This window comes from Canis aureus, chromosome 9 (genome assembly GCF_053574225.1).
Source record: "Canis aureus isolate CA01 chromosome 9, VMU_Caureus_v.1.0, whole genome shotgun sequence".
Lineage (NCBI taxonomy): Eukaryota > Metazoa > Chordata > Mammalia > Carnivora > Canidae > Canis > Canis aureus.
In genome coordinates, this window is record NC_135619.1 from 25,959,001 (window position 1) to 25,975,021 (window position 16,021).

The 16,021-nt window shown below is 35.9% G+C and overlaps 1 protein-coding gene across 4 annotated transcripts in view; it reads right to left on the minus strand.

Moving 5' to 3' along the window:
• MIS18BP1 (MIS18 binding protein 1) overlaps positions 1–16,021 on the minus strand; it is a 47,235-nt gene that overhangs the window by 12,738 nt on the left and 18,476 nt on the right. For all 4 annotated transcript variants that reach the window (XR_013386152.1, XM_077909183.1, XM_077909182.1 and 1 more), the window contains 6 exons: positions 14,762–14,892; positions 12,435–12,522; positions 11,225–11,382; positions 10,472–10,623; positions 9,716–9,812; positions 7,687–8,554 (listed from right to left, as the gene is read on the minus strand). Coding sequence is in view for 3 of the 4 variants with exons in the window: in XM_077909183.1 (XP_077765309.1) it covers positions 7,687–8,554; positions 9,716–9,812; positions 10,472–10,623; positions 11,225–11,382; positions 12,435–12,522; positions 14,762–14,892 (1,494 nt within the window). In the remaining variant the exon portion in view is untranslated. The remainder of the gene's footprint in view (positions 1–7,686; positions 8,555–9,715; positions 9,813–10,471; positions 10,624–11,224; positions 11,383–12,434; positions 12,523–14,761; positions 14,893–16,021) is intronic.

A 16,021-nucleotide genomic window follows, 5' to 3' on the forward strand; every position in this document is an offset into this window, starting at 1 on the left:
CCTCTATGATGGCCGGTTTCAGGCTACCAATGTGATCCCTGAATGTGGAGTAAGAAATGTGTGAAAGGACACAATTATACAGAATTTCCACCATACAGATAAAATTGATATAAAGAATCTTAGGGCATAGATAATAATAAAATATATTAATTAGGAAGTGATGAGTTTAGGGTATTAATAAATTTATTTAATTGTAAATCTATATGAATTAGCTTTTGTGAACAGGTACAAGTTGACTACAGAATACCACTCACTCCATGTAGAAGAGGAAGACAATTACAGGCATTAAACACTAACAAATTCTCTACTTTTTTGCATAATTAATCATTCCACAGATGTTCTAAAGTGGAGAACTAAAAGGACTTGGAGGCTCAAGCTTCCCTATTTGTGTACACCATTAATTTCCAAGTGTAGAACTACCAACAGGACTTTTTCATAATAAAAATACTTAATTCACTTAATAAATTAGTTTGTAATTAACCCATCTCTAGTTTATCCCAGATAATAAAAGATAATAAAAGGGCAAATATAATGTCACTCCAATCCTACTTAAAACTTGCTTTTACAGGTAACAGAGGGAGAAAAAAAAACTTGCTTTTAGAACTCACTAGCATAAAATCCAAAGTAGTTAATAGGACTTACATTGTTCTTGTCTCTCTAATCTCCTCTTGTACTGTTCTTCCTTCATTTTCTGTACTCGTTATTTTAGTCTTCCATTATTTTGGTCTTCCTTCGGCATTTTTTTTTTTTAAATTTTATTTATTTATGATAGTCACAGAGAGAGAGAGAGGCAGAGACACAGGCAGAGGGAGAAGCAGGCTCCATGCACCGGGAGCCTGATGTGGGATTCGATCCCGGGTCTCCAGGATCGCGCCCTGGGCCAAAGGCAGGCGCCAAACCGCTGCGCCACCCAGGGATCCCTTCCTTCGGCATTTTTAAATATGCTTTCTTACTTCTACTTTTATATATGCCATTTTATTTAAAATGAACTTATAAAATTTGGCTTAAATATTTTTTGTCCTTCAGATCTTAGTTCAAGAAGTATCTGCTTAAGCTAAGTTAGATCTCAGAAACCCCTTAATTATTTGCTAACTAGGTTACAAGCATGATGAGTACAAAACAGTAAGATGCAACTAAGAATCACTTGAGGAGCTTACATCAAATGTAGAAGCAAGCAGATGAGTTATTAAAATAAGCTATTAGACTACCCCTGTAGATTTCAATTTAGTAGGCTTGCAGTAGGAACACTTTGAATTTTTCAAAAGCTCCTCAGGTGGTTCTTCTGTACAGTCAGGATTGGAATTGCTTTATATTCCAAGAAGCATTAAGTATCATATCTACTTAAGAAAGAAGCATTATAACTAATTAAGTGGATAGTAGGAAGAGGTGATGACAAAGAAAGGTTACAGGGAGGAGGTGATTGACATGTGACACAAAATGTGAAGGATGGATAAAATGTAACAGGTGAAAATGAGGCAATGGCATTGGCAAAAAAAATGAAGATGAAGGGAGAAAAGGCCTAAGGTTAGAGAACAGAAAGTACTTCATATTTGTAGTATGGTAAATTTCAAAGGCATGGCTGCAGGTTAGAGCTGTGAAAAAACTAAGAAAAAAGCAGAGCCTAAACCCAAGCATGCTGTATCTAAATATTTTAATAGTATGCAGTCTAGGCAACTTAACATTCTTTTAAAGTTAACATATAGTAAAATTGTCTTTTTTGGGTATGGTTCTATGAATCTTAATGGATATGCAGATTTGTATAGCCACGATCACAACTGGGATACATAACAGTTCCATTACACTGAAAAAATTCCTAGTGCTCCCTCTTTGTTGTCCAACACTATAACTGTTGGCAATCACGGATTTGTTTTCTTAGTTTGTCTTTCCAGAGTGTGATATAAATGGAATCATACAGTAATATAAACTTTTTTTTTTTTAAGATTTTATTTATTCATGAGAGACAGAGAGAGAGGCAGAGACACAGGCAGAGGGAGAAGCAGGCCCCATGCAGGGAGCCCGATGTGGGACTGGATCCCAGGTTTCCAGGATCCCGCACTGGGCTGAGGGCGGTGCCAAACCGCTAAGCTACCCAGGCTGCCCTAGTATATAACCTTTTGAACTTTTTTTTTCTTCACTCAGCATAATGCCTTTGAAATTCAATCATGTTGTTACATATATCAGTAATTCTTTTTATTACTCAGTAGTCCATTCATTCTAATTCTGATTTATTTATGTAGAAAGTTCCATAGAAATCAAGAGATAAACTCTATAAAACTACCCTGTAAAGTTGTTTGTGAACTTCTGTGCTCACACCACAAATTTTGATATATCTTCATTTCTGTTCAGTTATCTTTTTTCCCACTTCTTCCTCTTTGACTCATGGATTATTCACAAGAGTGTTACTTAATTTTCAGCTGGTTGGAAACATTCCTGTTAGCTTTCTTTATTGATTTGTAGTTTAATTCAACTATGGTTAGAAAACAAACACCCTATGCATGACTTTAGCGATCTTATATTTAAGATTTATGACCTGGTCAGTGTTCTACCTGGTAAATGATCCATGTATTCTTGGAAAAAAAATGTATTTTTCCCCCTATCGGGTGAACTGTTCCACAAATGTCAATTAGATCGTTGGTTGATGGTGTTGTTCAGTTCTTCTACAGCCCTGCTGATTTTTTACTAGTCAATTACAGGAAAAAGCACTGAAGTTTCCAACTATAAAAGTGCTTTTACCTCTCTTTTCAGTTCAGTATTTCCTTTTAGTTCTCTCAGATTTTGATTCATGTATTTTGAGGGGTTTTTTGTTAGGTGCATATACATTTAGGATTATTGTCTTCCTGGAGAACAGACATTTCTATCATTTTTTAATGTTCTTTATCCTTGATAATTTTCCTGGTACTGAAATCTTTGACAGCTTTTAGTAACAGCTACTTCAGCTATGAGTTTTCAAGGTATTTTTTTATCCTATTTTTAACCTATCATATTTGAAGCTTCTCTTACATGGCACTAAGCAGGAATGTTTTTAAATTCATCCTGACAATCTGTTTTTTAAATGCTGCATTCAGACCACTAATAATTTTATTTGCTTTCTGCTTTGTTCTGATCTCCATTTCTGTTTCTCCTTTTCTGTCTTCTTTTTGGTTAAAAAATTTAAAAATATTTATCTATTATAAATTTAAAAATATCTCTGGTTTCTTAGTAGTTGCTCTCGAGATTGCTACAAACATACTTAATTACCTACTTAGAATCACTATTTTACTGCTTCAATGCAGGAATGCAAAATTTGCCAGAAGTCTCTTCATCCTTCCTTTTTATATTGTAGTTGTTTTATGTATTAAATTTACATATATTGAAAACATCATACAAGGTAATATTTGCTATCAACCATTAAAAATTGTAAGGAACTTAAGTCTGTATTTATCCAGGTAGTTACTATTTCTTATTCCCTCATTCCTGATATTGACAGCCCCCTTCATCGTTTCCATTGTTATTGAGCCTTTCTAGTAAGTTCATTTATTTTCTCAGTTCTAAAATTTTTATTTGATCCTTCTTTTGATCTCTTATATCTGAGATTTTCTAAATTTCTGTTCAAAAATATTTGCTTTCTGGGGCACCTGGGTGGCTCAGCTGGTTATTAAGCATCTGCCTTGGCGTATGCTTAGGTACTGGGGTCATGAGCAGTCATGATCCTGGGGTCCTGCTATGGAGCCCCTCAGCAGGCAGACTGCTTCTCCCTCTCCCTCTGCCTGCCACTTCATCTGCTTATGCTCTGTCAAATACATTAATTAATTAATTAAAATCTCCAAAAAAAGTTTGATCTCCGTTCCTGGAGCCTTTTTTTTTTTTTTTTTTTTTTGACTAGCGACATCTGTTCAGCCTTTATTGGCAGAACACACTACATAAGAGGGTTGAAGTGGGAGAAGTGGGCAGCCCAGATGCTGGGCCTGCTTCACAGGTGGTGAAAAACTTATCCAGGTAGTGGCCAATCATCTCCAGCTTGATTTCCATCTGGCTCAAAGTCTTGCCATTTAGACACCCACCTTACTGCCCACTATCTTGGACATGATGATCATGTCCCCCAGGTGCTCCTTAACCCCCCGAGATTTCTCCACAGGGGCAAGCTCCTTGGCCTTCCACAGATGCTCTTGCAGTGAGTGCGGATTCCTCTGCAAACCCCGGTTCAGCCTCCGCTGCTGCTGGGTGCTGTATAGCTTCATCATTGCTTGTGAAACTGTTCAGCAGCTGGTCAGGGTCTGTGTTACATTAGGTGAACTTGTAGAAGGTATGCTGCTTCTGCTCCACTTCGGCCATCTCGTCAGCTATTTGGAAAGTCTCCTAGAGCATTTTTATATACCTGCTTCAGAACTTGTCAGATAATGACAACATCTGTGCCATCTCAGCATTAGCATGTTTTTTCCCCCCCAGGAGTTGAAATTTTCCTGTTTCTTTGTATGCTAATTCTGGATTATTTCCTAGGCATTTTGAAATACTGTAAAACTCAGTCATGTTTATCTATGCAGAATGTCAATGTTTTTGTTTTAGCAGGCAGTCCATCTGACTATAACCTGAGCTATAAAATCCAATCTGTTTGGTGGTTGCAGTTTCAGTAGTTCTATTTTTAAAGTTTTCCAGTGCTATTAAAATATCCTGTGACTGGCTTGGAGACTGGGTGGCAGTCTGCCTCTTAGTCCAGTTCTCAGTCTTTGGTAGGCTGTGTAGGATCAGATCCTCACATGCAGTTTAAGGGTGAGCCCAGAAGTTCATAAACAACTTTATATAGGGTTACTTTCCCTAGCTCCTCCCCTTTGGAATTTTTAGTGCCCCAGGGTTCCTGTTTTTTGGTTCTCTGGCAGAAATCTAGGCCTTTAGTTACCCAGCTCTGCATACACTTCATACAACTGCATCTTTCTGCAGTACTATGCGGAAAGAGGACAGAAAGGACAGAAAGAGAAAAATGCAACACAGGTTGCCCTACCCCCATTTTATAGAAAAAGATTTTATTTGAGAGAAACAGAGTGTGTATGTGTGGGAGCGGGGAGAAGGGGTAGAGGGAGAGGGAGAAGCAGACTCTTCGTGTAGCATGGAGTCCAAGTTGGGGCTTGATCCCAGGACCTGGGATCATGACCTGAACTGAAGGGAGATGCTTAACCAACTGTGACACCCAGGCACCCCAGCTGCCCTATATGTAACTAGAGGAAGGTTCCCTACTTTCAGAGTTTTAAGTATATGTGGGCCCCATATCTACTGTGATTTTCACCCTTGCAGGTTTACATGAAGACTGTGGTGTAAGAGGAAGGAGCAAAGAAAAAGAGAACTCAGGGACTTCTGTTTTAAGTTTTATAGTCCCCTTCCTTCTCCTCAAATCAGAAGTGGAGGGCTTTTCTCTGAACTTAGTCCTGCCCCAGTGCCCACTTTTAGGTTTTAAGTGACCTTAATCTAGGTTAAGGAACACCAAAGGGAAAACTAGAAATATGCCCCCACTTCAGTGGTACTTAAAATTCTGGTCTTTTCCAATCAGCCTGTAACTATTTATCTTCCTGAATCAACAAAAAGCTCTCCGTGCATCCTGTCCAGGTTTCATAGCTGCACAGGAAAAAAGGACTAGAATGTGCTTTCCTTGTCTTACTGGGAAACTAGAATCTTAAGTTCAGGCATTAAAAGAATCACAGACAATAAGGATATACAGTAAAGGTTGAGAATCTTTACTATAACAAAATGAGGGGATATACAGCTGGAAAGGACACTTAAGGTTAAAGTATTGTATACTGTCAATGCAAGGCAGAAGGATCTCTATATAATTTCAAGATTAGTAAGGATGCAGTAAATGCTTTTGATGTCAGAAGCACAACTATACATTAAAACTAATCTGGAAATATATAAAACAGATTACACAGATGATAACAACGAAGTAAAAATAAAAGTCTACTTCCAAAGTTCAGGTAGGTATCAGAAGTCTGAAAAAGAGTAATGTGAAGAGAAAGGGTACAGATGGAATGATCTTGTGGAAAAATCTAGAGCTCCTTGGGAATAACTTTGATTTAAAACCAAAATCAGTAATGATAAGATTTAAACCTAGTTAACTGAAAGAAACTACATTTTCAGAATCAGAAATGTCAGGCCAAGCAGATTGGCAGGGTAAAATAAGTTTAGTTTTTGACATATTAAGTTACAATCTCTGTAAGTGAGATCATGAAGAAATGTCCAACAGGCAAAGAGAAATACAATTTTTTTTTAAAGATTTTATTTATGACAGAGAGAAAGCACTGGGTGGAGGGCAGAGGGAGAGGGAGAAACAGGCTCCTACTGAGTGGGGAGACTGACCTGGGGGCTTTATCCCAGGACTCTGAGATCATGATGCATAACTGAATGACCCACCCATTTATTCCCAAGGGAAATACAAATCTAAATACAAAAATTTAGGACTAAAAATATAGATTTGGAAATCCTTGTTCAAAGAGTGAAGTTAGATCTTGGAGGGAATAGATCAGTGAGGACTACATTATCATAGCAAGAAAGCACCCAAAATCAAGAACTTTGGAAAAGGAAAATTCTGTCTTAAAAATAAGACAGAGAAAGAACATTTAGGAAAATGAACAAGAACAGAGTGGCACAGAAATTTCAAGAAGAGTGTTTCAAGAAGGTAGATCTGAAAATGAATTCCAAGTGTTATAAAGTTAGGGAGTACCCAAGCAAATGAATCACTGAACGTGGTTTCTATCTTCTTTCTTATCAATCACATCTTTTCTTTCCACGAGATCATTTCCATCAGCACACCACCATACTCTGACTAGAGTCCTCTTATAAACAAGTAAGCAATCAAACATACATCTTCCCTTACCTTCACACTTTTCTATTACCTATCCACTTTTTTGTTCCCTATCACTGCCAATTTCTTGTGCTGTCCACCTAGGTTGTCTTTACTGTTTCATTCACTCTCATTGCTCACTATGCTCTAGCTTCCAATGCTATTGCACTATTCAAATTACTTGTCCAGTCTATGCAGGCAAATCCAATTCTTGTCATACTTGGTTTATCAGCAGCACTAACCATGAAATCTTGGATGTATCACCTAATTTTTGAAGCTATTTCTAGTCTAGAAATGTAGGGAGCAAGGCCGTATTAAATAATCTGCAGGTATGAATTCAGTTTTAAGGTTTCATAATAGTAAATTTAACTATAAAATATTTCTTAAAATATGATGATCTGAGACATCATGATCATAATATAGACAGCAGCATTTGTCTATATTAAAAAAATTTTCCCCACCTTAATTGAGGTATAATTGTCCAATAAAATTATATAAACCATACATGGGATCACTTGATATACATGTACAATATGAAATGACAACCAAAATCCAGTTAAATACACATCCATCCCCTCGCCCTTTTCTTGAGAGAGGGTAGCTCTCTTATAACATTAAATGGGAAGAAAGGAAGATTAACTTTTCCTTTACTCATATGCAAGCTGTAGATGGCCACAAAGTACTTACTTAGAAGTTATCTGTATTCTCCCTCATTCTTTGTATAGATCGTTATTTTTCTCCAAAAGTTTTGGGTTATCTTCCTTATTAATGATTAGAGGTCACTAAATCAGCTCTTCATTGGAATTTTTAGGTTTTCAACTGTTTGGTGACCACTCTCGATATTTCGGAGTGGTCTACTACTTCCCAATCTAACTACTTACCAATGAAGTTTCTGTAATTCTTTCTTATTCCATTCTTCATCCTGAATTAGACCAGGAAAGCATTCAAAGGAATGCCTATTTATCTCATCAGTTCCCCTTGCCTCAATAATTGGAGACTCATTCCTAATACCAGATTTCTGAAGACTGTCTTTAACAGAACATCTAGCTTTCTTTTGTTTGATATAAAATTCACTTTCACTTTCTTCAGTTTCAGATTCAGAAATCACTGAGATTTTCCTTGTGGCAGCTCTTGTGCTTTTCCTCAGGTGAACCACTGTTTCTTTGGTATTTCTTGCTCTGGTTGTCTTAGCAATTCCAGATTTCTTTCTAATTCCCTTTTCTGTTTCACTTTCTTCACTAGACAAATCTGATGAGGACTGATGCTTGTGAAATGACACAGTTGTATTTTTTATTTTCTTCAATTTTGGTAACAACCTTGTATTTTTCTTAGAGTCAGAGGTGACTGTTTGTTTCTTTTCAGGACTAGGTATTTTCATTTTCTGGTTGACAGTGAGTAAATGACATTCATTGCAATCTTCCTTGTTTTTACTTTTATGATCCACACTATACTCAAATGCATTTTTGAAGGTCTTTGTGGGCTTACTAATCAAATTTGTAGTTCCATTTAAATGTGATCTGCTTTCTTTTTGATGCTTTGGCACTGCAAAATCTGTTACTGCTTTAATGGTATCACAGGACAGATCATACTGCATGCATTTCTGTTCTATTATTTTTTTAGATTTAAGAGGTGTCACTAAAACACAAACTTCCTTCTGATTAAGAGTCATACATTTCCTTTCTTCATCTGAGAAAAACAGTTGCCTTGAGGTTAGAATGTCAATGGATACATTCGATTCTTCAGTTCTTTCTTTTCATAAGACAAAACCAAAGATCAAAATCTCAAATTAGCTACAATAAAATAGACCACAGAAATTTTTTTCTAAAATAAAATATATTGGTTTCCCCCCATAAACTCTTTTGTAAACACTACTGTCATTATTAGTCTTCCTGAAGCACCAGTCTGTTCAATTGTAAACATAATTTTTTATGTCAACCAAACTAAGTATTCTTACGGTCTACTTAGTGTACACATAAACCCTGTCTGGCCTTCAACATAGTTCTAATCTCTCACAGTAGTCAAATCTGAACAGTATTCTAGATCTACTAGACCACATTTCTCCAATTTTCTTGATTCTCAACTTTTACTAATATCATTCTACTTGGAAAGTTTTCTTCATTCAAACTAAATCACTACCTGTTTTAATTCCATTTTCTAATCAGCGTAGTCCACAAACTTTGTCCTGATTCCCTCAACTAAATGAAAGTTCTTCAAATTTCAAGAATACTTTTAAATAATGCCATGTTTGACAATGTGCCCTTCATTATAAATACAGACTTGTCTTATCTTTGAATAGAGTGGGAAAAAATCCTTAAGTGCAAGAATTTTGTCTTCATTTTTTTTGGATTTTTTGTTGTTGGAGTTAGTACAGAACCTTTCACATGTACAGCAAATTATAAATCCAGTAAAGATGTATCACCTCAAGTATTTGAAAAAGCGTATTTAAAATGATGTATAGTTTTGTGATTTAAAAAAAATTAGGGGTGCCTGGCTGGCTCAGTTGATAGAACATGTGATTCCTGTTTTTGGGGTTGTCAGTTTGAGCCCCATGTTGGGTATATAGTTTACTTAAAAAAAAAAAAAAAAGGTTAAAAATATAAAAATTATTTAGTACCTAGATAAGGCAGGCAAACCTACAAGTAAATATATGTAAAGTAATGCTTATCTTATTATACAAATCATGTTATATAGAAAAACCTGAAAGTAATAACACTGTATGTTAATTATGCTTCAATTAAAGAAAAAAAGGTATTCTTTAAAAGAAAAAAAACAAAAACAAAACAAAAAAAACCCAACATTTATAATCATTGAAATTCTTGGTTACCATTTTAGATTTGGAAATTTAATAACTTTTATTAAAAACATTTCAAATAAGAGCTGTTTCTTACAAAACCAATAAAGATATATCACCTTGCTTCTGACTTGTAATTATCCTTTCATTTGTTCTTTCGCAATATTCAAGTTTCTCTGAAAACAAGTTTTCATATTCTTTCTTTCCAATTAATTCCTTCAAAACAAAAAGATAGCTTTTTACTTTAATAACGACTACCTATAAACATTACCTCATGTATTTTCACAGTATATATTAAGCATATAAATATCTATAGGTACTTTTAGTTCATACTTTATTAATGAAGGCATTCAGAAACTCATTTGCCAGAGCTTAAGCTTTGGAAGCACCATGTGGGTATCTACTATCTTAGAGATTTCCTTTATTGATTTAATACCTGTGATATGTCAAGTGTATATATCTATACACTCTTTATCTAACTTAAGCCTTACTCTAAAAGCTAAACTGTTATTATTGATTGCACTCTTCCTTTTTAAAAAAATGTTATCTATTTATTCATGAGAGACACAGAGAGAGGCAGAGACATAGGCAGAGGGAGAAGCAGGCTCCCTTTGGGGAGCCTGATGTATGACTTGATCCCAGAACCCGGGATCATGCCCTGAGCTGAAGGTAGATGCTCAACTGTTGAGCCACTCAGGCACCCTTGACTGCACTCTTCCAATGAGACACTGAGACAATAAGTATCAAGACATTGCCAAGACTAACAAAAGGCTGATATTTACCAAAAAGAATTCATGATTTCTGACTTGGTCCCAAACATTTTTAGTAGCATCATACTACCACTCTACATATCACAATGTACAGTAAAAGCTTACCTGATTAGGTAAGTCATTTCTTTCTCCATTTTGAAAAGTATTATTTATTTGGTCATCTGGAAGCCTTCCTGGTGGCTTATTTTGGCAATTACCATGGCACACGTTTAATTTTATGGTTCTTGGCATCCTACTGTGCTTACCATTTTTCAGTTCTATGAGTACAAAGAAGGAGATTTCAACAAATTATTATACAGAAGATAAGATGCCTTTCCACGTTAATTCATTTTCAAAACATGCTATCTAGAAAGAGCAGTAAGTTAATGTTCATATTTTTTTCCAGCAGAGGGGAGAGTGGGATGTGAAGCAGATTATAGTTTTGACAGAGTTGACACAACAGTTCTGCCAGCTATCTTTATAGCAATGATCATTCAAAAAACATGCCATTCCCTCCATGAAAGCAAACTGGTCTATTAACAAAAATGTAATTTAGTATAAAAATATAGGCATCTATAATACAGGTCTAAGCTAGGTTGGTAGCCTAAACACCTTAAATCTAGGAAACTGAAATAACAGTCATTTTTTCACTGACATGTTTATCAGTGTTCTTGGTACTCTAATTAACTAAAAGGTAATATTTAAAGAAGTAAGCTGAATGCTAAGAGCAGACTGTACTGCACTTTTTCAAGTATTAAAAAATAAGAATTTTAGGGCAGTGGTAAGTCAAAAACTCAATACAGAATAAACTATAAACAGATAAATGAGGAGCTCACGTAGGAATCTACCACTATACCAGGAGGAAAAAAGCAAACATACCCAAATGACAACAATCAACGTCATAAGTAGTTCTGGCTCTTTGGAGAACATCCGTTTGGTTTTCTCTTGCATTACTTTTGGATGATTTTTGTACATCAGGGTCAAATCTTCCAGATTTCTGTTTTTGTCTGGACTTTTGCTTTTTCTTTTCACAAGCCCTAAAAACAAGTATAGTATTCTTCCTCTAGTATTTTTTTCTCAAAAAGCAAAAACACTAAACATACAAATAAAGTCCCTCTGATAAAGCTTTTCTCCCCTCAGCAAAGATTACCTTTACTCTTACATTATTTAAGCCTTTATGGCTTCTACCCTATCCCCCACAAAGAACTGAAGGGTAACACCTTAAGTCAAAACAATCAAATAAAACCTGTGTTTACTACTCTATGCTTTTATTTTCTACCTAAGCTAATATTCTAAGATAATTATAGGACAAATCCTGCCAGTTGCCTATTTTTGGAAATAAGTTTTACTGAAATACCACCATATTCATTCATTTATGAACTGTCTCTGACTTGACGGGATGAGCACTGGCTGTTATGCTACATGTTGGCAAACTGAACTCCAATAAAAAAAATGCCAAATAAAATAAAATAAAATAAAAAGAACTGTCTCTGGTTGTTCTTCCATTACAAAGGCAGAGCTGAAGAGTTGATAGAGGTAGCATGCCCATAAAAATACTTCCTATCTGGCTCTTTACAGGAAAAAACTGCTCACCCTTGCATTATAAGTTATTACAATTGTATTGTCATTAGTTAATTTAGATCACTTTATCTCCTATGAGTTCCTTTAACTCAAGAGTTAACCAAATTTTCTTTGCTTTTCCTGTGGCAACACAGTGTCTGCCAAGAAACTGACAGTAACTATTGAAGGAATGAATGAAAGAAAAAAGGACCAAGAACTTTATATTCATGTTTAACAGCCTCTTAAAGGGTGGGTGAATGAGGATGATCTGTAAAATGTCAACAGTGTTTTTTTCCTTTTAGATTTATTCCACACAACAGAAATTCTAGTAAAGTATTACTGCTTTATAAAAATCCAAGATCAGAGAACTTAGAAACTAGCATTCCCCCCACAAAAGAAATTAAAACCAAAATGAACAGATACATTTATAAAAGCTCCACAAATTTGATACCTAAAATGGGTACATCTTATCATATGTAAATAATACCTTAATAAAATTGCTTTTTAAAAAAGTTAAGAAGTACTTTACCTTAACTGTTCTAGAAAATGATCAATATGCTCTTTCCATTTTTCTGGAAAGCCAAACATAAACTTCCTTATGAGATAATATGGATATCCTATTTAACAATAAACAAACAAAAGATTATCTAAAAGCTGATAATTTTAAAGACATGTCATTGGTTCATTAGATCACTGAAAAAATATATACTTATTGCTTACTTTGTGCCCAGACACTGTCACAGATACTAAGGATTCAGCAGTTAACAAAACAAAACAAAACTTCTTGCCTTCTAGAACTTGCCTTTTAGTGTGAAACAGAAAGCAAACCAATTAGTAAAAACATCCTGTTTGTTAGTTGGTCATCAAGGCTATGGAGAAAAATTATGCTGTCAAAGAGCAACAGGCTAGTAGTGTATTTTTACTGGGGGAGGAGAAAGGGAACAGGCAGCATTTTTATAAAGACAGAGAGGTTCTCTCTGAAACAGCATCATCTGAGTAAGCTTTGAAGGACATCAGGGAGTGAATCATGTGGCAATATGGGATTAAAATACCAGAAGCAGAGGGAACAAAGTCAAAGGTATGAAGTAAGAGTGTGCTTGGCTTGTTTGAAAAATTAGTATAGAGGAACATGGAAGATGATAAGGCTTTGGGGTCATTTTATGGACCTAGTCTTTTACTTTGGATGAGATGGGAAGCTACAGAGAGATAGCAGGGGAACCACAGGTTTTGACTTACTTTAACAAGACTGTATTAGCTGCTATTTTGAGAAGTTTATGGAAATACAAGTGATAAAATAATGATACCAGTTAGGATTCTGCAATGATTCAGACAAAAGATAAGGAGGTCTGGACCACACAAGTCAGCAGAGGCCTGGCTTCCAGATAAATTATGGAGATAATGTCAAAAGGGTATACTGACCCACTAGTGTGGGTGTGAGAGAGTCTGTAGATTCAAGAGGTCTCCAAGGCTTCTGGCTAGCCACTGGAAACAAGGGAAGAGGGGGAAGACTGTTACCTATACAGATTTCAGGGCGAAGACCAGGTTTTAAACATGTGAAGTCTGAGATGCCTGCAGACATCCTAGTGGAGATGTCAAATTGGCAGATGGAAAATGAGTTGAATGGCTTGTGGAGTTTTTTTGGTAAGAGATATAAATTTGGCATTTGTCACCATACAGATGAGATTAAAGCCTAAAAGAAATCAGCACAGCATTGAGTATATACAAAGAGCCATAGTCTACCCCATTATTTAAAGGCAAAGAGGAAAGAGCAAAATAAGCAAATAAACTAAGAAGGAATATGGAGTCAGGCAGCATGAAAATCTGAATAAGGTATTCCAGAAGGCAAAGAAACAAGTATTTTAAGGAGATAAGTATGACTAACTGTGATAAGCAAATACTAGGTTTAGCTATGTGGAGGCCACTGGTAGCCCCGATAATGGCCGTTTGGTAAAGAACTGGAGTTTAAGGCATGATTAAAGAGAATCTTTTAAAAATGGGAAAAGAATTCAAGGAATTAGAATCTTCTGAGCTATTTTTGGTGTAGATACTGGCTGAAATAAGTGAGGTTAAAAGGGTTTTTGTTTTTGTCTTGACAGGATAAGGAAGAATTAATGGAGTGAGATCCTTAAGTGAAAGAGGGGAAATAGGAAGGAGAGTACAAATGGAGAGGTTGACATAGACAGGAACATGGACAGTTCATTCATAACAAAAGCAGGTACAAATGCAAGCACGTCAGTAGATGTGACAGTGAGGTTCTCATCTGATTATTTCTATCGCTCAGGTGCTCCCCTCCTTCCCCCTAGCACCTCTCCTCTGAGAGGAAAAAAGGAGGTATCGAAAGTCTGTAAAAATAAAATAGTGATCAAGGAGGATGGGAGAGTGAATGCAATAGGGAAACATGGTAGGATACCAAGTGGCACTAAGAGACCACAACTTGTTGCTGGTAATCACAAACTTAAAGTAGAATACTCAGGTGTGTTTTTCTTCAGTCACATTATTGTGTACAAGGCATAGGCAGAAAATTAGATTATAACAGGACTGGGGTTGTGTTGGGCACGTTCAACAAATGAGAGAAATTATAGCCCTATAAAACAATTCCTCATATAACAACATTTCACTTGAATAATTAAAAAAACCACTGGACTTATTTAAACTGTCAATAAGAGTGATTAAATCAGAGAAAAATAACACACACAAAAAAATAATCAACACATATAAAATAGTTTTAAATAATGTGGTCAATTTTTTTAATTCATATTTTTTAAACACCTAATTAAGAGTGAAAAATATATATCACTGTTAGAAATATGGTTAATTGCTTTACTTAAAGAAATTTCTAATAATCAGAGTGATTACCTGCTTCTTTCATGGAAATCCGGTCTATCATTCCTTTTAATATATAAATATTGCCTGATAAAGTCCTAAGTGTGTTGTGTGCAATCCGTTCTATAATGACATTACTGTGCCAATATATGTTAGTGAGGTCTCTAGGAGAAAATAGCTTAGTTAAGGCCAAAATATTCACATTTTACCAGTAATCACAATGGACATATGTAAGTACACAAACTTATAACATAAAGTAATAAATTCACACTCCAGCTACATTAGTAATATTATTCATCTAATCAGAAAACATCTGAGGGCCAAACATTGCAGCAGAACTCAACTGCCTGGCTTATGTGATCCATTAGAGTATGTACCAAGAAACAGTACGGTGGCCAAACCAAACCACTAATATAAAATTTATCAGCAGGGAAGCTAGGGGCTTCTCTAAATAACTGGTGCTGACAATGCTTGCAACTTCATCTTATCTGATGCCATTCCAAAGAATGATTTTGCTGTCCACCTCCTCATAGTCTATACCTGTGACTGTGTTAGCTTTCATCCAGTTACATAGTTTGGATCCCTCAATCTGTGTTTTTTTTTTTTTAACCCTCACTAGACACCCAAATATTTTTACCTTCCTCTTTGAAAAGTACCAAAAAGAGATTTTTTTTTTTAAATTTTTATTTATTTATGATAGTCACAGAGAGAGAGAGAGAGAGAGAGAGAGAGAGAGAGAGGCAGAGACACAGGCAGAGGGAGAAGCAGGCTCCATGCACCAGGAGCCCGACGTGGGATTCGATCCCGGGTCTCCAGGATCGCGCCCTGGGCCAAAGGCAGGCGCTAAACTGCTGCGCCACCCAGGGATCCCCCCAAAAAGAGATTCTAATTGGGAAAAAGACAAACTGCAAGATCAAGTCACTAACCCATAGATCTACTCTTCATATTTTCTTAAATGAAGCTAAGAACATAAAGAGAAGAGGGCACCTGGGTGTCTCAGTTGGTTAAGCATCTGCCTTTGGCTCAGGTCATGATCCCAAGGTTCTGGCATCAAGCCCCACATTGGGATCCCTGCTCAGAGAGGAGTTTACTTCTCCCTCTGCCCACCTCTCCCTGCCCCAGCTCATGTTCTCTCTCTCTCATGCTCACTTGCTTTCTCTCATATAAATAAATAAATAAATAAATAAATAAATAATCTTAAGGAAAAAAAAAATAAAGATATATTAAATGTTGAACATTCCCAATTCATCAATTAGTAACAAACACACTAAATATAAGCATAATATGACTGTT